Genomic DNA, 23,665 nt, shown 5'->3' with positions numbered 1-23,665 from the left:
TGATGAGTGGCGTGGGAATGCCAGCTGCTAGCGACATGGCGAGGAGAGGCTGAGAGCAGGGACTAAGATATTTTCTCTTAAAATGCCGTCTAGGTCAACATTTCAGAGCATCATGTAGCAAGAAACGAAACATCTTCCAAGCGAGGTAAATGAGAGTCTGGGCCGTCCCAGTCCTTAGGAGGGTGAACGGCACATTTTTCAAAAGCGAAAGGAGTTCAGCTCATCTTGGTGCTCAAGGCCAAGCCTGAACAGGGTAATTACACTCCTCTTTCCTTCCTTCCAAAAAAATCTAACAAACAAAAAAAAGTCCACTAGCCTCCTACTGCAAAGCCGAATCCTTGCTTCCTGTACTGAGGGAAGCTATTCTAAGGCCGGAAAACAGCTGTTACCCCTAAGTTCCAAAGGGGGTTTTCACTAGTGGACGATCCAGTCTTTGCCTAACAACTCAAGATGCTTCTGGGGGCCACTGGGGAACCATTTCTTATGTGTGTTCACCGATCTTACATCCATGCGTGCTACCTGCTTCACATGTGGCTCACTCGGGGAACAAGCCTGTCACGAGAGACTGACCTTGAAACCAGCAGCAAAGCAGCGGAGACCCTTACTCGGCTCACTGCATGTGTGTCCTGTCTTTCCCGCCCCTCTGATTGCTGAGTCACGAGCGGAGCATTCTCTGGTATTTTTTCTGACTTAATCTGCTAAAACCATTGCGCCTTTATCTCCGACCCTCATCACCGCAAATCCTGTGTCTACTTGCTTATTTAATTTCCCAATAAGGAGGAAGAAGAGGCTAGGGTTTGTGATAGGGTAAGAATACGGTGACGGTGCTTGAAGACCAGGCTTAAGAAAAGCACAATGAATCAGACGTGGCTAATGAAAAAAACACCTTCTGACTGTAAAGCCTAAGACAAAATAATTCCAGTCTCTGTCTCTTGCATCTGCTATCACAGACTAAGAAGTCCCATTTCCAGTTTCAGAGCTGACCTCTAGGTAGACCGATTACCTTGTCATTGTCCAAAGGGTCCTTCTGTACAAACGCCTGAACAAATTCTTCTGGCCCAATATAATTGAGCCTTTCCTGAAACACCAAACCAGCAGATCAACGTTAGTAAAGAAAACGAGAAGAAATGGACTGTTAACTCCTGTTGACTTCTGGCACGGCCTCCGCTTTTTATGCAGCTTCTAAAATGAGCCTTTAACCCTAAATACTGTCATCGTCTTCGCGATCTGAGCACAGGCAACTTTCTGCCAAAGTCAGTGCCACACGGCATAGTGAAAGGCTGGGCAAGTCGTGGAAATGGAGGGTGAAGATGAGGGAGTCAGTCAATCTGCCCTTCAGTCTTGCTTGCTAGTGTTTAAGTGAATTTCCCAGGGCGCCTGGGTGGCTCAGTGGGTTAAGCCGCTGCCTTCAGCTCAGGTCATGGTCTCAGGGTCCTGGGATCGAGCCCCGCATCAGGCTTTCTGCTCAGCGGGGAGCCTGCCTCCCCCCCTCTCTCTGCCTGCCTCTCTGCCTACTTGGGATCTCTGTCTGTCAAATAAGTAAATAAAATCTTTAAAAAAAAAAAAGTGAATTCTCTGAATGTCAAAAACATTCATGTTCAAGGTTTTGCTTAGACAGCCACTGCCACAGCACTTCCCATTTGGGTCCTGCTAACAGTCTCCGGGACGTGACCGCGGACGACGTGCGCGTTGCCACAGCAAACGGTGACAAGGACCTTACCAGCTCGACGTGAGTCAGCTGCTGAGCCAGAGTGTAAGGGTCGCTGCAGACGGTGATGATGTCCCTCTGAACGGACTGCGGCTTGGTCTTGAGAACCGCGAGCCGATCCGTGGGCGCGGAGCCGATCGTCGCCAGGACTTCCTCGTACTGGCTGAGCGTGGCCAGTTTGCGGATCAGACCCTGAAGCATCTGCTGGACGTTCTTCCTGTATGTCTGCCGGGGAGAAGCGCAGGATCAGGGTCACTCTGCGTGTGGACCTTCCCCCGCAGGCTAACCCGGGCCTGCGCTCCCGGGCGCGAGAAGCCGCGGTTACAGGACGCCCGAGCCCAGCTCCGAGGTCCGAGAGGGACACGTCGCCCAGGAGGGGCCTTTTCGGACCTGGAAAGTGAGCTCTTTGCTCAGGCTGCTCTGAGAGGAAGATTCGGGCTGAGCCAGGAAAACCCCACAGCCACACGTTGATGAGCTACTGCACAGAACTAAGTGCTCCCTGGGCCGGCCCAGGCATGCCCCGCTTCACCCCGCGCAGGCTAAAGCACTCTGCTCTCCGCCCGGAGCAGCCTCTTCCTAAGGCTTCTCCGCCGGGTCCCCTTCCTGATCTCCCTGCGCCTCTCATGCCCGGTCTCGGCCGTCTATAAGCGACGCCAGCCGGACAGAAAATACCACTATCACCCCTTCCCCGCGCCCCTGCCCACACCCGCCCCGGACTTGCACAGAGGACGCGGCTGGCACCAGGAGGCAGCGGCTGTTCATTGCTGGCACCTGACCTGCAGTGACTCACGTCCATTCCCCTCGCACTCGCGAGTCAGCGCGAACGTTCGCGACCAGCCAGGCGCCCCCGCGCTGCGCGACAGCCACGACCCTTAAGACCAATCGTTTTCCAAAGCGACTCACGTCTTCGAGACAATGCCAGTCTCTTGACTTTTCAGAGCACTCGTTAAGTCAAAGAAATAACTTCACAATTAATCCATCCGCAGGGGCCTGTTACCACGACAGAAGCTACGGCGCTCTCTTCTGTCTTGTCTCGCCCCAGACTGCCAAGCAAACCACCATCCCTGTAGGTAAGGGAGCTGAGAAAGGCCCCGACCTAACCCGGTCCTTAGGTCAACACCTCCGAGGAGGGCCGTCCCTCTGAACTGAGACGTGGAAAGGCCTATGGTTATGCTCCTCTGCTTAGTCAGACCCTTTTTAAAAGGCGTTACCCACTCTTACTTTCTGAGATTAACTGTTTGAAAACTGAATGGCATCTTACCTACAAGTACAAGAGCCCTGTCATGTCACAGAGGCAACCCGGTGCACCAGAGCAAATTACAGAAACTCAGACGGACAGATACCTGCATACTTAAGGAAAACCCCAAACACTTCTGGAAATGACCGATTCTTACTTAGTCAAGGCAAAAGCAGCTTACCCAGGCTTCTTTTTCTTTTCTTTGTCTCTACTTGTCTGGAGTATATTCTACTCAGTTCTTTAAACTGTCCCATTAGATCACCTCTTTTTTTCCGTTATTCACAGACCACCCTAAATCATTAATGAAATACCTGTTTAAAAAGTTGAACCTTCAAAAAACCTATCTTCCACCCAGCATTAACGTTACCAATTTAGAAGATGTTATCTATTTGGTAATATGCTTGTCCCTCAAAGAAAAATGTCTTTTTCTTTGGAATTTGAAGGAGCTCGAGACTGAATTAAGGGCTAATTAAATCCCTCATGGTGGGGTGAAGCCAGGGATAGGGGAGGGGCAAAACGGGTGAAGCTGGTCAAAAGGTAAAAACTTCTAATTACAAAATAAATAAGTCCTGGGGACGTGATTACAGGGACTATAGTTAATAATACTGTATTGCATCTTTGACACTTGCTAAAAGAACGGGTCTTAAAGTTCTCATCACAAGGGAAAAAAATTCTGTAACTGTGTAGTGATGGATGTTAGTAAGACTTACTGCGATCACTTCACAATATATGCAAATATCAAGTCATTAAGTTGTATACCTGAAACTAATAGACTGTTAGATGCTAATTAGACCTCAGTAACAATAATAAATAAAAATAAAACAAAATAAAATAAATCCCTTGTTCCCATCTCCCTCGCTCTTCTGCTTTCATCATTTTGAGTTACATTAAAAATCTGTGAACTTAAAATGGTTTCTTCAGTCCCTGTCCCAAATGTCATACCCAACATTCCCGGGTGATGCTGGTATGTAGCAAAGTATCAGGATCTATGCTCTACTGGCGTATCTGGTGAAAGATTCTTTTTTTATTTTTATTTTTTCAGATTATTAACTAGCTTTATTTTTATTTATTTATTTAACTTAGTTTCTTTTCAGTGTTCCAAAATTCATTGTTTATGCACCACCCAGTGCTCCACGCAATCCGTGCCCTCCTTAGTACCCACCACCAGGCCCTCCCAACCCCCCACCGTCCTCCCCTCCAAAACCCTCAGTTTGTTTCTCAGAGTCCACAGTCTCTTATTCTACACTTTAAAACATACTTTTTTAAGGGAAGTGGTTGAGGGATGTATGGTCAAGGACTCAGCTAGTGAGCAAAAAGCAATAAGCTGTAAGGGGGAAATGTATACAAGAGGGAATAGGGTAAAGCTATTCAAATAATGAAGAACTAGCGTGTGTGTGAGTGTGTGTGTGTGAGAGAGACAGACAAAGAGACGCACAGAGACAGAGCGTATGCATGTATGACCTCTTTTAAGTTTCCTGCTGCCATTTGAGTCCATTCCAAGCTTTGTGTTGTTAGGCGTGCTTCCTTACTGAGTCATGAATTGCTAAATATGCACTTATTCTTTTTTATAACTTCCAATGCCAGTGACCGTAATTACCTGGCAAATAAAGATAGAAGAAAGACCAGCCCCTTAAGGAAGAGAAAATTGCATTCTCCCCACTACAGTCACATGTCACGTAATTCAGTCATTAGCTCCATTTCATGTTTCTTGCGGGCAAGTCCTAATAAACCACTTCATTTGGGGCAATCCCCAGGGGGAAACATATTAAGCCAAATTATGCAGAACTGTCCCAGCAGATTCAGCAGAACCAGACAAAATCATACACAGGGCGCACCTGGAGTCACTGACTGCCAAAAAAATCCCTAAAGTCTCGGGCGAGAAGCAACAAGTCTCCAGCCAAGCCCACGCTCCTTCCTGCGGAGGGAAGTATGTGTTTTCCTCTTCCAGAAACTGCATAGTTCGCTCCTTCATTCATGCGCAGGCTACTGAGTACCTACGCGATGCCGGGCACTGAGCTAGGAGTTAGGGACGCTACGATGAACAGAGAGGGCGCCAGGAGTTGGCGGAGGGGAGGGGGAGGAGGTGGATAACAAATAGTAAAAAAAAAAAAAAGCAAGTAATTCCTAGCCACAGGGTGCTCTGAAGAAAACGGTGGTGAAAGCCAACAATGAGGGTGTTGCAGGGGGACAGTGGTTGGGGTGGCGAGGGAAGGCGTCTCTCTGAGGAAAGCATCCATCACACGATCTTAGAGCTGACCGGGGCATTAACACAGCACAGATGCCTCCTCGATTTGCAGGAACAGAGAAGACAAGGAATCTGGGAACCCGCTGAAGCCCGCTCAGATCGACCAGATGCCAACAGCGGCCAATTCCAGAAACAGGACTGAAGGGGCCAAAGGAACGGCCTCTCCCTGTAAAACCCAACCTGATCAAGGCAGGGGACGCGTGGCTGCTCAAGCCCTGGGTTGATCCATTCCTTGGTTCCACCTGGCTTACCTTCTCGTTTCCTCTTTTCTCACTCAAAACCATCTGACAATCTCAAGGTTTATCAAGGATTTGCTATTAACAGAGGAGTGTTCACAAGAAGCCAGTTCGAAGGCCCTGGGGGCCTCTGACTTCCTCCCAGCACTCGAGGGGCTTGAGCCTGACCCAAAAAACCAGACAGGATCCAATCAGACTGACACAGATATAAGTCATCTCCCTCATTGACCACCACCACACGACAAACCAAAGGCCACCCATCAGACACTTTCAGAATGCCAACTTTTTATCTGTAAAAGATTCTTCAGGTGTTCCTTTGGAAAGGATCAAGTGACCATTCCTACCTTTTAAAAAAGGCAACGGGGGAAGGTCAGTTGACTGACCTATCAAGTTAGGTACTTAAAGTACAACTTAATTAAATGTGGTACCGACTGACTCCAGACTCGGACTTCATACAAGAAAAAGTCCTTACGATGCCACTAATCTTTTGAGCATCTTGTCCTAACCCGCGTTCACTGAACCAGGACTGATGCAGCCAAGCAGCCCGACAGACACAGGCTGAGTAAGATCGGCTAGAAAACCACCCTGTGGCACTGAACTTCTGCCTTTGTGCGTGGCGGACCCACCAATTCATACCTGGCTGAAACCCATCACAGGCAAACCGGCAAAATAATTTTAATAGTCATAACTTGCAAAACGACTCAGGAACCCACTCACTCAGCCTTACGGATAAATCACAGCCGTCTTGATCACCAGGGTTCAGTACAACGTCACATGGGAGCAGCAGAAGGGTTAAATCCACTCTCATGAGGACATAACTGCAGGCGAGTCAAGTTTGTCAACTGCAAATCTGAAATAATTTTTTAAGGTGGGGGGAATGGTCTTAAAATAGATTCACCAGAAGCAGACACAACAGAGAGGGCATCTTGTTACTGATCTTCACGGCGCGGCACCGAGGGAGCGTGTTCTCAAGGAAGGTCACTCTGAAGGGAAAATGCATTTCAAGACGAACAAAACAAGACATCTCTCCAGTGGCCAAACGCTCTGTCCGTCTTTCCCTGCGTGGAAGGGCTGTATCTGCGCCCAAGGGCTCTGCCCCCAGGAGCTTACTGGCTCACAGAAGCTACAAAGACACCCTTGCCCAACATGCCTCAGCAGAAAATACCAGGCCTCCAGGCCTCCTTCAGAGAGGATCACCCTGCTTGATTTAACAGCTAGTTAGCTCTTGTCAAAGGCTTGGTGCAGGGAAGTGGTATTTATGACAGAGTATCCAAGAGACTCACTTTTCTCCACCTGCCCTAGGTACTAGCCTTGAACCAACTTCCGGCCACCAGGAGACTTGGATCTTTTCCTCTTTGTCTTCTCCTCTCCAGAAGAATGACCTTTGCTAATGACACAGGAATCACACAGCCTCGGTTTTTTATCAAGGAGCATTTGTTACAAAACCTACACGGAGCAGTCTCCCTGATCTCATTCTGTGCCCCCTGGATAAAGTTCTCCATAAGAAAGTTCTTAAAATTTCGTTTAATTTAATGCCCCGAAGAACTAGTAGGCTTTCTTTCCTGATGGTGAAAATCCCATAACCAACTGTGCTTCTCTTTTACCCGAAGCTGACGCCGAAACCGCAGCAGTCCTGTCCTGCTAGTCGCTTCCAGACCCTGTGTTTTCTCCCTTCCGTGGTTACAAAGTGTCTATTTCTGATGTATCAACACACAACTTATCATCTGCTAACACGTTACCATGTTATTTATGTTCTACCTGTGTTTAGATCTACTAATATGATATGTATTATTGTACATGCTATGTAACTTGCTGTGTCAAACCTTTCAGAAGGAAGAAAAGTACAAGTAAAATTAAAACACCCTTGCAACGTGAACCCTACGCATGAATGGACACGAACGCACCCCCAGATTAATCACATAAAATTCCAGATGATAACCCTTCCAAGTGGGATTGTGTAATCCTCCCCATTCCACACAACAAACGGGCCACGAGGCTATGTCGAAGACTTGCCCAAAGGCAACACAGAAAGGAAGATGTGGAGATCGTGATACACAATTCAGCACCAGTTCCCACCAAGGCTCGGCCTGGAAATTCAAGTGCTTTCACTAAGACTCAGGACACCAACCTCCTCGCCGCTGGCTATCCGGTGAGCCAGATCCTTCAAGTTTCTCATCATTCTTTCATCCCGAAAATCATAAGGAAACGTTTCCGTCCATTCCGTCAGGAGCTGAAGGATTTTGGGTGCAATTTTTCTTATCTGGTTCTGGAAGAAAGAGCACATCTCGTTCAGTGATCTCTATCAGCACGGACGGCGTCACATCTGTAACTGAACAGAGTCACTGGTAAACGTCTCCTGTAAAGTCTTTGGGCTTGAAGAAGTCTAGTCCTCCTCCCCCAAGTCAATGCCAAGTGGCACCAACTTCCGGCAGGATCTAGGGCTCTTCCATGGCCTTGAACTTACACTGCGGGGGCTGGTTTGTTTCGCAAGAAGGACATGATGGTTTATTTTTTAAAAATTCTACCATACTGACCATAATGACCAGCACACACACTGTGCTGGCTTTTCTCTTGGGTAGTAACATCGCAGTATTTTTATATACTGAAGTGATTCAGTAGGACCAAGAACGTTAGAGAAATAAAGATCTTAGATGAAAAGGAACATTAATTCCGGTGTCCAAGCCTCCACAGTTCTTTATGCCATTCCCCATTGCCTTTGCACAGCCGTGACACCATTTATGCCCTTCAGCCCGGGGGAAGGGAGGCAGCGTCACAAAATCTAAGCGACAGAGTTACCAAGCCTAACAGAGAATAGTAAAGTTCAAGGCATATCGTACCTTGTCGCTGTTGGGATCACTTAGTCTCTGGTGCTCAACACATAAGTGGCAAACTTTGGCCATTAACTCATACGGATGCATGAACAGCCGAGAGCTGAGTAGGAAGGTGAATATGTACGTTCTCTGTGGCGAGAGGAAAACAGTCACCGTGGTTACAGTCTCTCTGAGACTAATATCTCCCCCATAGTTTACACATCTTATGTCATTAAGTTCTCTCGATCAAAGTTAACACACTGCAGTTTCAAAAAATAATGCTTTGTACTATGCAGCCATCAAAAGACATGAAATCTTGCCATTTGCGACGACGTGGATGGAACTAGAGGGTATCATGCTGAGCGAAATAAGTCAATCGGAGAAAGACAATTATCATATGATCTCCCTGATATGAAGGAGAGGAGATGCAACATGGGGGGTTAAGGAGGTAGGAGAAGAATGAATGAAGCAAGATGGGATTGGGAGGGAGATAAACCATAAGTGACTCTTAATCTCACAAAACAAACTGAGGGTTGCTGGGGGGAGGGGGGTCGGGAGAGGGGGGGTGGGGTTATTATGGACATTGGGGAGGGTATGTGCTAGGAGAGTGCTGTGAAGTGTGTAAACCTGGCGATTCACAGACCTGTACCCCTGGGGATAAAAATATATTATATGTTTATAAAAAATAAAAATTAAAAAAAAATGTTAAAAAAAATAATAATGCTTCGTAGTAAAACACCTTAAGACAGATTTTTCCTTTGCCTTCTGATGTACCTCTTTCCTTCAACCACACTAAAAATAACAGAAGCACAAGATAAGTTTATCTACTGAAATTATTCAAAGCACACTTTCACGTCCCTCCCTCTGGGCGCCAGGACACCAGGACACATCACTCACTCTCGCTAAGGAGAATGAAATTCAGCCCAGAGACGCAGATCTGACTTAAACAGATCACCCCTACAGAATCTTGTTCTGGGTCCAGATATTATGGTAACTCAATGGAAACCAAAAAAACACCGAGCCCACAACAGCTCGAGGATTCTCCAGTGTGTCTGGTGGGCACCCAGCAGAGTCCATCCGCTGGTGCTAGAACATTCAAAGGCGGGCTTTCAAGTAATCTGCTTACTCCCTCGGAGGCTAAGCAACTTGATAAAACACAATATCACACTGTATACTTTTTCTTAACTACATTGTCTCCCAAGAAGCCAGTAATGAAGTAGGGTTTATTTGCTATAACAGTTTCAGACTCCCAGTGAAAAGAAAAATCCAAGGCTGTTTTTCATTTTGTTTTGTGGGTTTTGTTTTTTTTTTTATTTTTTACCCCCGCCTCCCCCCTTAGGCGCCTTTACTAGCTCATAAACACTTACAGGGCTGAACAAGGGATTCCTTTTACTTCTGATCACAAGTGTTCCCTGTGTGGCAACATATTTCACAATGCTATATAACAAATCGCACAGAGAGATAACTCAGGGAGAAACACTATGGTGAACTAGGCGGCAAGCACAAACTATCCTTTGCGCACCAAGGTCATCGTTATATTTATAAAAACATGTGACTCTGTGTCTAGATGGTTTCATGACCTCCTTATCAACTACCAACTGCTGTTCAGTAACAAGGGCAAGTCTGGCACCAGTGAAAACGGGGAGAAAAACACCACTTGCCCAGAAACAGAGAGACCTAGGTTTGATGCTGGTGCTGGCTGAGACCGTGTGCGGCTCGCTCAGCATTCTGAATTTCAGTGCTCTCCGCTCCGGCCTCTTGGAATTGCCGTGGAGAGTGAGAAAATGTAAGTGACTTCTCTAGACTAGAAAGTATTACCCATGAAAAGGCTGGCTATCCAAGAAAAACATATGAACCGCATCTTGAATATGCCTCTTGTTCCCCTTTCTAGGAAGTCTTCCTGTCCGACTTCACTTTCCTCAGTATGGAGATGGTCTTGGAAAGAAAACAAGCATTTAAGTATCCTAGGAGTATGCACTGTCTTCCGGCGTTTCTACGCAAGGACGAGGCATATACATGAATTCAACCTACAGATACCGCACTTGGATGGCATCTGGCCCCCTACAGTGTGGTACCAGCCCCGAGAAGAAACTGATATGCAGACAATAATCAAAATGTGAATCACATGCGGGCTCCACTGGATCTCAAAACACTCAATAATCAATAGGCATTTTCTGATTTGAAAAATTCTTAGCAGCCCAGATACAATTCAGGAGTATCTGGGGCCCCTGCCCCTACGTTGCAATTTCTTGTAAAGACCAGCAGGGATGCGCTTCCCAGGACGGGGTACCTACGTCCGGGTAGTAGTCCACGTTAGGCACCAAGTGCTGGATGAGCGCCTCCAGAGACCCCGACAGGAGGTTGTTGTCGTGGTAGCACAGGCCCGCGCAGCCCGCGTCCGCCGCCTGGTACAGGTTCCGGTTGTCACCGCTGCTGTCGAACATGGCCGAGAAGGGGGGCGTCCGAGGCATGCTTCCCTACAGCGGGTTTAAGGGGAGAGGATGCAGCGTCAGTAAATGCCGTGGAAGGAAAGCGCGGCGATGCGGGAGTCGCTAACTTTGGAAACGGGCTGGTTGGGATGGAACAGCAGCGCCTCGAGAACGCAAGTCGCCCTCGGAGGAACACGCGCACCGGCCGACTGAGCACAACCTCATGCCGCCCGAGGCCAGGCCACGCTTCCATCGGAGGATCCAGCTTGGATCTGAGCTCGAGTCTCCGGCTGCCGCATGCGGAGATCGTCCTGTGGAGGACGGAGCTGGGCTTCGCACTGGTTCATCCCACAGAGCCGAGCGCCGGCCGGGGAGAGCGTGCGAGCCTTCGAAGCTGCTGGAAGACTCAGCATCACGACAGGCAATGCCGGACTGACACTGGGTATAGCAGGAGACAAGCAGGACAGAGGCTGAAAAAGTGAAATTGTGAGAGAGGCCTAGACTTCAAGTACTGTGTGTGTGTGTGCGTATGCACAGGTGCATGTGTGTGTGTGCACGCGTGCATGTGTGTTTACAGGTGCGTGTATGTAAATCCAGACATTCAATGCTGACCCTCCAGCTTCCACTGGGAGGTCTGACATGGCCGATTTTCACCCATTTGTGTCAAATTCCTTTGGGGTGGGGGCTCTATAATGCCTCCGTTCTCAGCAAACGCTGGCCGAGAGGCTCCTGATTTGGGGGACAGGAAGCCTGGTGCCAGTCCTCTCCATTCATATGCTTTGCAACTCACAAAGCCCTTCTTAGAGGGGCTCAGTAGAGGCCACAGGCTATTAAGTTGTGACTCGGATTTCTAGGGACAGAGCTCGGGACCCGAGAATAGACTGTCGGTTTCGGGCAGCGTGTCTGGACAATGCAGGCATTCAGGAGCCGACAGACTGAGGGTTTCAGAAGGCAAACAATACGGGAAGCCAGCCCTAGCTTTGGACCCAGGGGGAGAGGGTGTGTGAAGGCCGCAGGAGGACACAACCTGGGCTAATCCTTCTTTTCAAGATGCCAAGGATATTTACATTTGAATGGGAGAGGGGTGTGGAGCCCTGTCTGGGAAGGCACATGCTCCACTCCAAGGGCATCTGCTCCAGCTGCAGCCAACGGGGACCATGGCATCATAACGCAGGCGTGCGCCTTGGCAAGGGTGGCCAAGGGGTGGAGTGTTGGGGAAAAAATCTACTATTAGGACAACCTGGCAGATGAAAACAGCATTTAGGGAAGGAAACATCAAGAAAAAGAAACAGAAGAAAAGCTTCAGCCTTTTGTACTCTATCCCAACCACAAACCAATGCCATGGGAGAATGCTGGAGGGAAAAAACAGCCACCAATGGGAAGAAATTGATTACTGAGAATCACTCTGGGAGATCTGTCACTACGTGCGTCATCATTGCCATGTCTCTCGCTGAGGCAGGACATGGTCATAACACCCAAAGGATCAGGAGCTACAGGACATAAGCATTAACACAAATGCTCTGAGCTTAGCTGAAGTCATTGTTAAATAGAGAACTCAATGTCAACATTTTATAAGACAGTGGACAAAGTGTGTTTCTGTCCTCCTCAGATTGCCAGTTTTCTGAGTATGATTCATGTGCAATATAATCTTTGCAAACAACTTATCCTTGGCAGGAAGATTTTTTTTTTAAAAGAGCCTTTTTTTCATCTACCCTTTCCCTGAGAAACTCGAAATGTCCATAAACAGAGACTCTGGGACCCAAGATGAGAAGCATCTCAAAGTTCAGTCTGAGAGCCTGCAGGGAGCCATCCATCCGGATTTGGTTACCACTTCCGGCTTACAAAAGCTGAAGATGGTCAAAAACCATACAGCATCCAGCACGAGCAGCATCACAGGTGGGATTCCATCGTGCCCTGGGAGTTGGGCTTTTCTTATTTTTTCTGCCAAGAACCACGAATTTTCTTCAGTTTCTCCATTTATTCATCACTACTGAAACCATTCTAATAAAGTGATTCGGGGAGATGGTTGGCCAAAGACTTGGGAATTTCAGAAAAATCAGAAAATGCTGAAAGTTCAAAAGGATCATAGAGATCATCTCGTCTGGGATGAAGAACAGACTTCACCTCACTGTCCAACTGCCACCAGTGAGAAGTGGGTGCCCGGCGGCCTGAGGGAGGAGAACACAAAGGCTGTAACAAGGCGGGAGAATGTGTGTCCTAAGCGATTAGCACTGACCGCAACACAGGTCACGGAAGAGGCCAGAGCCCCAGTGCCGCCACAGTCTGCTCCAATCGCCTGTTGCGATTCACGTGCAAACCCTGGAAGGTGGAACGAGGTGACCAGGCTGGGACGTCACAGCCCGTGCGGCAGTGGACCCCCCGCCTGTGAATCTCGCCCCCCGCCACCTTCCGCTTATTAACAGAAACCACTAGCCCTCGATAGTCCAGAGTCACCCAGCTCCCTTTCAAGAAATCAGCGCCAAAGCCACAAGTATTTGTACTTCTCAACGTCTTACCCCCACGAAGCAGACGAGGACTCAGCTCTGACCATGGCTCCGATTTGACAAAGCCCTGATCCGGTGCCTCGCAGTGTGAGAACTGCAGAAGGTAACGCCACCACTGTCTCCCCCAACGTGTGTGTTTTATTTAGAAAATGGGTCTCAATTTTGTTCACTCCTTCCCAAATCCTAAATCGTGACAAAGCTATTAAATTCTCTTATGGCAAAGTTCTTCTTAGAGCCTTATTAGAGTGACGGCATGAGTCTTCTGTGTCGTTCCTTGGGAATGGGTCACTCATGGGATTTCCCTGATGAGGCACAAAATATCCACACTTAGGCACACCCCCCCCAAACCAAGCACCAAGGAAAATACTGCAAATAACCACGGAACCTACCTGGGGTGGCTGAATTGGGGACAGAGCTTATGACAACTACGGATCAGTTTCAAGAAGAGGGTATGTCACAGGTCACTTTCTGCCTTCTAATCACCCCCAAGTTCTGCTGATCATCAGCTGAGCTCATTCTCCCACGAAGCATCGTGATTGTCAAACTTGCACAGAGCAACGACCGACCGCTCAGATCCGAGTCGCTCCGAGAGACGCCGGGCCCTCATTCGTGCACGTAGGTCCTATTTTCTTACGTTGCCTTACACTCGAGACGGCTTCCTTCCCATGCCTTAGGCCCTCTCCCTCCCTCCCATTCTGCTACTATGGGATCCTCGGAGCAAGGGAAAGGTCTCCACGTTCCACCTTCCCTAACTGCTCTGATTCCCCTTCAAAGCCGCTCACCTGGAAATGCCTAGACGCACAGCGCAGAAGGCTCTGAGAAGGTCAGCAATTCTAGTCTGTGTAAGGTTTACTGCCTACAAATGCCTTTTGGGATTCTTAGAGCTACCCTTTTTGGCAGACATCCTCCCATTGTTTTGACTGCGTAAGCAGCTACGGTTCAGAAAACCTGTCATCACTGACTGGGGTTACATAGCAGATTAGGGACAGATCGGACCGTATTTCAAACCTAGACCCTCAGGTTCCAAATTTATTTCACTACATCATGTTGTGCTACAACTGGACGTCCTTAAACCTATAATATTTAACCATAAAATGAAAAATCTGCCAGTCTATCCCAAACTGTAGGCTGTAAGAACAATTCCTGTGCTTCACATGGTCCATGTAAGTCATTGCTGTCAAGATGTATTAATGCCACTAATTATTCTTAGTAAGAAGCAATACTACCAGGTGCCTGGGTGGCTCAGTGGGTTAAAGCCTCTGCGTTCAGCTCAGGTCATGATCTCAGGGTTCTGGGATCTAGCCCCGCATCGGGCTCTCTGCTCAGTGGGGAGCCTGCTTCCTCCTCTCTCTGCCTGCCTCTCTGCCTACTTGTGATCTCTGCCAAATAAATAAATAAAATCTTAAAAAAAAAACAAAAACAAGCAATACTATCATGACAGCAGAACTATTTACATTACTGACCTTTGCAATCAAGGCACAATCCCATCTAGGCAGAGATTTTGGATTTTAAGATACACTATGTTAACATTTACTGTCTTTGTAATTGGAATGCACATAGTGATAATAAGGCATGTGTAACAGTATTTTTTTTAGCAATATGAAATTAAAGAATGTCTTACAATGGATGGCATCTCAGATTCAATTAAAGAGAGTAATGCTTGTGTTTACTTCATAGATCTCCAGTTAAAAAACAATCTTACTGAGACAAATGAAGAAAATAAAGATCATGGATCACAGTATTCACCACCCGTTTCTGGACAATCTCTAACAAGTGGCCAGTCTAGCCATTTTCAAAAGAAAGAGAAACTGCATGGTGTAGGAAATGCATTTGACCAACGAGGGGAGGCCAGCAGGATGGTCCAGGAAGCACTGTCCATGAAGCGGACCTCATATACCTAAGAAGACAAACATAGTAGTTTCTTTCTTTCGAGTATCTCCCCTGGCATCACCCACATCAAGAACTATTGCTTGTTCAGTAATACTCAGATTTCTCATCCAAGATTTGAATTCTACTTGCTCTGGTTCTGGAGTTGAAAAACGAGGCTCAGAAGATTAAATATTAACTTGGTTCTTGTTTAAAAAAAAAAAAAAAAAAAAAAACAGAGAAAATACCCAAGTACTGGACATGAGAATGCAGAAAAGCATTTACTCCCAGGCACTATTAATGCCAGGAATCATTTGCTAATGGTTTCCGTAATGGAAGAAGGGCAAAGGGTGACACTGCTCTTATCCCAGAGACCCCATTTATTTATTTGTTTTCGTCTCAGTGTAGTTCTGATTTCTCATCTGTAGCAAACCTTCTCCTTACAGCTCTCACAATTAATATTATCTATCTCTACGGTCCTTTAAACTCTCAATTCTCCCCTCTGCCTTTTCCAGTACAATCTCAAAACCAACCTCTCCGCTACCACCCTTCTCAGCACAGATGCTGCCCAACCCGACAGACCTCTCCGCTAACCAAAAATCTTGTTCAGGAGAACCCGACTTTTCCAAAATTAGAATGTGTGACAGCATTAGGGTAAACGCTGGCATTAGTTTACTATTAAGTCAAACTTCAAAGTAGTTAATTCCTTTAGGAAAAAAAAGATTCATATGAGATACTTGAAAAAAACTGCTGACTTTATTCAAATCACTATCAATGAGATAAGGCAAGGACAGGTTCACCTCGCAAACAATTCTCACCTTACAAAAAGTTTCATTTGTAAATCCTTTCCTGGGAAACCATATATTCAATGTGGCCGGTGGCTCTTAACTTTCTGGGGGGTTCACAAACCTCTCCCCACACTGCCCTGAGGGAAATGTACCACCAACTCTGCTTACACCCTCGGGGAGTTCAGACCCCAGTTTAGGAACAGGTGCAGACCTGTACAGAGCCTAGATGTGATTTACCGAATCAAAGAAGAACATGGCGGTTCTGAAGGGAAGGTTGGTCTAACACATTCAAGCCTGGCTCCTTGGAAATCAAAGAATCCTCGTATTTTCAGGTAGTGCCAATCAAATGGAGTTAGAGAATTTTAACAGGACACTTCTTCTGGTTTGGGTAGAGATATTTAAACAGGTATTTTTCCCCCTGAATTGAGATGGCACTTTGGGGTGGGGAAAGATGCGAAGAGACAATGGGAAGCAGATTTTGGTTTTTAAAACCATGAACTAGGCTAAACGAAAGCTTAGAGCCATGAAATTAGCATAGAGATCACAGGTTCTATTGGAAACTTCCCAACGGGAAGCAAAAGATCTATCCAACTCAGGTGTACAAGATGAATGCTCTTTCTTAAAATTGACTTAGTAAGCTGAAAAGTTGGTTGACAGACTAGATATGTTGCATGGGCAGCTAATTCAGTCACGAAGATATATCATGCTCTTCCAAGGACTCTGAAAAGTTCAGCCTGACATTGATCCAGAAGCGAGGAAGCAAGCTCTGGGTGATTTAAGGGATGAATGGATTTGAAAGGCATGCCTAATGGTTTCAAAGCAGCGAAAGCACCAGATGAAAAGCTGCCTTTTTCTAAGCAGCAGACTGTGTTTGAATTAGTGACTGCTTCTGCACAACGTTATTTATGAAGAGGCAGGTGCACCGGGATAAGGTGGTTTCAGGTGACAATCAAATTGGAAAAGAGGCTGCGGAAAAGACGGGTGTGGGAACTAAGTCAGAAGCTATCCTTTGGCATCTGCTGTAGGTGCTCTGTAAATCTCTACCAGAACGTCAAGTCAGCATTGCCTTTACACTTAAGAGAATGAGCTAGAAAAAGTAGGACTGGAAAAAAACAAAACAAAACAAAACAAAAAAACAAAAACAAAAAGAAACACGGGACAGGGAGCTTTCGATCCATATCTCATCACAGAATACTTTGGTGAAATATTTAACGAATCCAATGCCTTTATATTGATCACTACCTTTGTTTCTGTTCAAGCACTGGGCATGTGGTCCAATTTAAAAAAACAAACCCACTGAAGTAGAGGAAGGCCTCCCTATCACAGCTGAACTTTGAAACTATATTTGTTTAGTGAGGAGAGGCTTAATTTAATATCCTGGAATTACCGGTTTCCCAATTCCCATCCCGATTCCAAAGGGACTTTGCACTTTGCGGGGGGTGCACCTTCTTCCTGTTCTCCTTTGAGGTTCCAGAAAGCTGAATGAGAAAGAGTTCACATGTTTCAGCTTTACTCTCCCTGGTTTTCTCAAGTACGTCTAGCCTGCTTTTGGCTCCACTGGATCTTAGAACACGAGGATGGACTGTGTGTAGAGAACTATGGACTGACTCGGGGTGAAAGTAGGAGTCACGTTTCTGACGATACCTAAAACATGGCTTCTTTGGAGCTTGAAAAGGTCTAGAAGATTATCTTCTCATGTCTTTCCCCAGCCAGGGAAAGTCCTAAAGGCAGAGATTTGTAGCAACAGCTCTGGAAACTGCAGAAATGCTACACTTCTGGTGACCTCCTTGAGAAGAGAGGTATAGTTCCTGAGAACACAAACAATGCAGACTAGACAACTCTGAAACAACTCACTTCTTTGGCACGTGAAGAAAAAGTAACTCACTCCCACATGGGTACATTCTTTGGAACTGAGCCCCAAATGCTTAGTAAGTTTCATAATCAAGGAGGGAAAAGTGAATATTTCTTATTAAAGGAGGTCTTATTTCTCTCCATAATGATGAACTTGGTGGTATTACTTACAATGTTACAAGATTTCATTAAAAAAAAAAAAAAGAATTTGCATTTTGCTTGATTTACCCTGGATGCTACTTAAGAAAACTTTTACTAAATCTTCACTAATTTACTAATTGTGACTCAAATAATTACTATCTTTGGTTTCCCTGGAAGAAAATTAAAGCTAAAAAATTTGTCATCTTTTGTCTTGGGAGATATCTTGTTAGCAGTTTATTTACTAAAACACAAAACAAAATTTCACTACATGACAACTCTACATGGGCCTGGAGAGTCATTTGGAACTTTCCTACAAGGTTAATCTTTACTGCGTGGGAACAGGACACATCCATATTCTTCATGCCTTGTTTTCAAACTACAGCTTCCATGTAGTTCCTGAGCTGAACAGCAGATGGCTCCACCTTCCTGGTCTGTGAAAACACTGGCGCTTTCCAGCTGAAAACAGTGGGAGCTGGTTTGGAAAAGTGAAAGGACAACTGGAGTTCTGGGCGGAAAAAACCTCAGAAATTGGTGTTTGTGATCCTGGCATATTACTGAGCTTTGGATAGTGGCACTGTTCATGCTGTACAGCTGAAAACAAACACTGGCTGAAAAAGTCCGTCGGTCTTACGTTGTAGGACTTAGGTGCCCAAATACAATGAGAATTAATTACTTCTTTTTCCCAGGGGACAAAAGTGATCTTCTGGCTAATCAAAATCATCCTGATCTAATTACGTGCTGTCAAAAGGAACCTTCTGGGATATTGGAAATGGTCCCCTTCTACACTGTCCAGGACAGTCGCCATCAGCTGCCCAGTAGCTATTAAGTGCTTAAAATATGGCAGGCACAACAAAGAAACTCAATTCTTAATTTTGTTTAATTTAATCAAACTTAAGTTTACAGGTCTCCACGTGGCTAGTGGCGACCACACGGACGACACAGATAGAAGGTGTAGAATCATCTGTACGATAGCTCTTAGGCCAAATTACAGAACATCATATCATTTCGAAAAGGGTTTATGTTTCTAAACCCAATTCATTTCAGCAGAAAAATGACCTGATACTTAGTGAGGACATGTAGTAAACAAGCAGAATTTTCTATTTACATTTATTATGGAACATGGTTCCTGGGATAATTTTATTTTTTGGCTGCATGTTCTTGAAAAACTAAGCTTATCCCTCCCTCTCTGTCCTTCCCTTTTCAATAAATAGAACAATCCTGGTGGTCTGCAAAGGGTTTTCCTTCCCTACATGGTTATTTTGTATTTTCCCTGCGTGAAACTGATTTTCGTATCAGGGCTTCCAATAAAACCTGAATCAAATGAATGACTTCTAGATAAAGACATACCTTGAAATGGAATAGTAAATATATAAACCTCAGTAAAAATGATAGGTCAAAGACTGATTAAAAATTTCATAAATGGTGGGACACCCGAGTGGCTCAGTTAGGCATCTGACTCTTGGTTTCCGCTCAGGTCAGGAGATCGAGCCCCACGTCAGACTCCATGCTCAGTGGGGAGTCTGCTTGAGATTCTCTCCCTCTGCCCCTTGTGCTTGGGCTCTTGCTCTCAAACAAATAAATAAAATCTTTTTTAAAATTTCATAAATAGTAGCACTGACTTAAGTCAAAAAAATTTCCAACTCAACCTTCTTGATAGTAATTTTTGGCACAGTTACAGAAGAAAAATAAAAGCAAACAGGAGGTCAAGAAAATATTGAATCTCTACATAGTTTTTATCAATACAGAGAAACTTTACTCTCTTCTCTTCATTTCCCTACACCCAGAAGGTAGCTGCACATACTTCATCCTTCATCTTCCATCCCATTTAGGGCACAAATGCACAAAGTGAGAGTACACCAAAATAAAGCAGTTGTAACAGAACAAAAAGAGATTCATAAATCACCTAGTTCAACACCCCATCGACTTTACAGACATTGCAGATAGAGGGAGAGAACAAATGACTTGTTAGGGCTCCAAACCCATCTCCCTAATCCCAGGGCAGAAATCTGTCCATAGCACGAGGCTATAATATCTGTTATTTTAAGATAATCGGGGTTGGTATAGATCTATTTTTTTAAGTAGGTTTAATGGGAGAACCAAAATAGGACAACTGTAGTTCTAGAAAAGTGAAGGGGGTGGGGAGGTAACACCTAAATTGAACCACTAACAACAAAAATACCATACATCTTAAGCTGTATTTTCAACAGCATAATTTGTCTCTTTCAGGCTTCACGATATGTTATAATGTCTTTTCCACTTATTATTTGTAGCATCAGAATCAAGATTCTCAATCCCTGCTTCGGGAATTCCAAGTTCTTTTCTAGGTAAAGGAGAATACCTTCTTTTCCCCATCTCTTGTCTCACAGGGAGACTTGCTAGAGCCATCCAAACTGCTTCTCCAAAGTTCACTTCTTCCAAGTAGCCTTTGGAGATTGATAATGTTGGTTCCCTCACTTCCTGTGCCGTTATTAGGTATCTTACACCTTGTCTAGATTCTCACCCAGCTTCTCCCCTTCATTTCTTTTTCCTAGATCGGAGTTATTCAGTTGTCATTTTTTTGAAAAGGTCTATTGTACTTTATTAGCTGGTGGTTAATTTTAGATTATCAGAATGTAATGTTACCAATAATACACGAAATGTGTATTATGATAAATAATACATTTTTAGAAACATTAAATAATATGTACCTAAGAATAGATTAGATTAGATGCTAAGCTGGGGTAAAAAAGACAATAATTGTAGATGCTTTCTGGTGATTTTGTATTCCAAAAGACAGTGTTATCTCAGGTATCAGGTGTGGTAGGGTCAGAGAAAATGAGCCATGGGAGAAATAAATTCTAAGAATTTAACATAGCACTCCATTAGAGAGCTGGAAAGTACAAAGCCAGTATGCTTGGGAGCCAGAAATGTTGCCACCTCCAACAAAACAAAGGACTGACCGACATGTAGTGGAATGATGCCAACAAGAAATTTGCTAATCACGAGCTGATCTTTTCATCTTGGCCAGAAAATCTGCTTGAAAGGAATAATAAAGCAATGCTTGCAAACCCTGATTTCTGTCAAAAGTGGACCAACACTGTCCCCCCCCCCAAATTAAAATAAGCACTAATGACAGGCTCTAACAAGATGCCATTCTTTTATTCTGTTAGGAAAATAGCAACCGCCAAAAATTTTTATTTGTATGGCTTTTTGAAAATCAATTCTGTATTTCCCCCAAACCTCATCTGATCAGTCACAGTCCTCCCTAATCTGCAATGAGGCATCACTGTGCTGAACTGTAGCCTCCTTGTGTGTTAGCACAGGTTTTACCACAGCCGTGCAACTATGTTTCAAATTGAGACGCGGCTATCACATGCCAAGCTCCGGCTGCTGTTCTCAGGAGGAAAGAGTCATTATTCACCCCATCTGAGTCTGACTGTACCAGACATTCAAGAGCGCAACACCCTGCTCCCTAGGCTCTTCCGCTTTATGCACCCGGTTCAGAGACCCTCCCTCGGCCTCTGGAGCTCATCCGGGGCTAAATATAGATCCCGGCGCACCAGCGGTTCCGACCGCTGTCACACGGTGCTGCTGACCGCGGGCTCCTTGGAGACACGCTGCACCCAAACACACATACACAAATGTGTGCATGTTCACCTACACACACCGGGTTCATCAGCGAAGTGGGCACCTCCACATCCGGAGGAGAAAGTCGCTGCCTGGAGATCTCCTCGCCTCTTCGCACCACCTGGACCACCCTGTGCGCCGTCAGAGGCCGGACTCCCTCGCTTTAGCCGGAGCTGCGTCGGTTCGATCCCGGTCAGGTGCAAAACAGCAGCGCTCGGGCAGTGCTCACGGGAAGCGGACGTCCACACGCGCGCACAGGCGTGCACACAGCAGCCCCTGCCCCGCGCACAGGCGTGCACACAGCAGCCCCCGCCCCGCGCCCTCCTCCCTCGCTCCCGGCCGGCGCTGCAGTGGCGGCCCTAGACAGCCGGGCCCTCGCGCCGGCAACCGCGGGGCTCCCAGGCCCTCGGGCTCACGTCACCGCAGCCCAGCCAGGTGTCTCCAGAGGCTCACCTGAGCTGGGACAACAGCCAGGACACCGGTGAGCCCCAAATTCGCCAGGCGAACGGGGGGCTGGACACCACCTGGTCGTGACAAGCGCACGACTCCTGCTTCCCGTCCTTTCCCAAGAATCGGGTGTCACAGGGCTCCCCGCCGACCGCGCGCAGCGCCCCCGCCCCCACACGCGGAAACGAGCCGAGCAGGAGGGAACGGCCGGCAGCGCCGCGGACGGGAGACAGGAACGGACGCGCGCGGCCAGAACTCGGGCCGACCCTCGACCTACCACGACCTCCAACCCGCAGCCTGGGGGCGCGATCGCGGCGAGAGAAGCAGAGCCAAGCCCGAGCCCGTCCCTGCCCGCGGCCCGGCCCCGCACCTGTTGGCCCCGGTCGGCTCCCGGGCAGCCTCCGGGGCCCTCGGCGGCCGCGCAGGGGAGCCCCCGCGTCCAGCTCCGGCCAGGCGCTTTGTGCGGGGAGCACCTGCTGGCCGCGACGCTCCCGCCCCTCCAGGCGCCGCCGGCAGCCGGGGCGCGGTCCCCGGAGCGCGGTCCCCCAGCGCAGAGCGCAGCGCCGCCGCACACTCCCGGGCCGGGCTCCGGGCCCCGCGGGGAGATGCCTGGCCGGGAGCAACCCACCTGCGGACGGACCCCGGGTCTTCGGCTTCCCGGCGCTTTGCCGCGCGCCACCAGCGCGACCCGAGAACTGGCGGCCGCAGCGCGCGAAGACGAAGAGAAAAACCCGCCCGACCCGCCGGGCGCCTTGTTTATACTGAAACCTCGGCCTCAGCGGCCTCGCACACCCCCTCGCCCCGAGGCCCCGCCTCCCGCCGCGGCACCGCCCCGCGCCGCCCCGGGCCAATCGCGGCGCGGCTCACCGCCCCTCCCCGCCCCCGCCTCCCGCCTCCGGCCCCGCCCCACCCCGCCCCGGACCAATCGCGGCGCGGCTCACCGCCCACGCCGCCACCGCCTCCGGAGCCCGGGACCCGCCCACGCGCCGCGGGGCGCCTGGGACTCCCGCCCACCGCGGCCGTCGGGTGCCCGCCCCCGCTGCGTAGACCCGCCGGGCCCAGCGCGACGGTGTTTACCCGCGTGGGTTCGGCCGCTCGGGTGGCGCGCGTCCCTTTCTGAGTCCGCCCGCCCGGGGCTGTTTGTGAGGTCATGTGTGTGTGTGTTCCTTTGCCCGCGTGCTCGCTGGAGACACCGGCCCGACTCGTTACACTGTATCCGCTCACGCAGTCGGGAGCCCAGGTCGCCGCCCGTGCACCTGCGCAGGACGCCGGGGCGGCCCGCAGCACGTCTGCCCGACCCGTCTTTCCGCAGGGCCCGAGTGCGAGCCGTCGAGCAAAGCGCGGGGCAGGCTCCCGGCAAAAGCAGGCGGGCCCCGCGGTGCTGAAGCTCACGGCGGCCTCGTGGGGACACAGGGGAAGCAGATGGTCACAAACAAAGTCTAAAACTGCGGCTCTTACAGGTTCCACAAGGGAAGGGAATCTGCTGTGAAATAGGATTCTGGAGGCGAGGGGGAGGCCAGTCCTCGGTGAAGGCTGTGTTGTCATGGTAACCACACACTCTATCATTGGATACTTGATAACTATTTTAGAAAAAGGGTAAAAACCTCAATAGTTCACCTTGTACAAATAAAAGAGACTGAAGGGAAGGAACGATGGAAACAAGGGAAGAAAGGCAAAAATTGAAGCATCCGGAGACTCTGCTGCAGCTACATGACCTTGAGTAAGTAAAGTGTCTTTTCTGAGCTTCGGTTTTCCCACATATAAAAAACAACACGATTCATACCTGCGCTACAGGAC

The 23,665-nt window shown here is 47.8% G+C and overlaps 1 protein-coding gene across 1 annotated transcript in view; it reads right to left on the bottom strand.

Moving 5' to 3' along the window:
- RASGEF1B (RasGEF domain family member 1B) overlaps positions 1 to 22,631 on the bottom strand; it is a 36,421-nt gene extending 13,790 nt beyond the window's left edge. Inside the window, exons 1-6 of the mRNA XM_032881787.1 lie at positions 22,497 to 22,631; positions 10,531 to 10,713; positions 8,264 to 8,386; positions 7,555 to 7,692; positions 1,721 to 1,933; positions 1,004 to 1,078 (exon numbers count right to left, since the gene is read on the bottom strand). Coding sequence (XP_032737678.1) covers positions 1,004 to 1,078; positions 1,721 to 1,933; positions 7,555 to 7,692; positions 8,264 to 8,386; positions 10,531 to 10,707 — 726 coding nt within the window. The 5' untranslated portion in view covers positions 10,708 to 10,713; positions 22,497 to 22,631. The remainder of the gene's footprint in view (positions 1 to 1,003; positions 1,079 to 1,720; positions 1,934 to 7,554; positions 7,693 to 8,263; positions 8,387 to 10,530; positions 10,714 to 22,496) is intronic.
- Positions 22,632 to 23,665: the final 1,034 nt, after the last annotated feature.

This window comes from Lontra canadensis, unplaced genomic scaffold, assembly GCF_010015895.1.
Source record: "Lontra canadensis isolate GAN:19392208 unplaced genomic scaffold, GSC_riverotter_1.0 scaffold1, whole genome shotgun sequence".
NCBI classification, from domain to species: Eukaryota; Metazoa; Chordata; class Mammalia; order Carnivora; family Mustelidae; genus Lontra; species Lontra canadensis.
The sequence above is the reverse complement of the archived record's forward strand: the minus strand, read 5'-3'. Positions and strand labels throughout refer to the sequence as shown.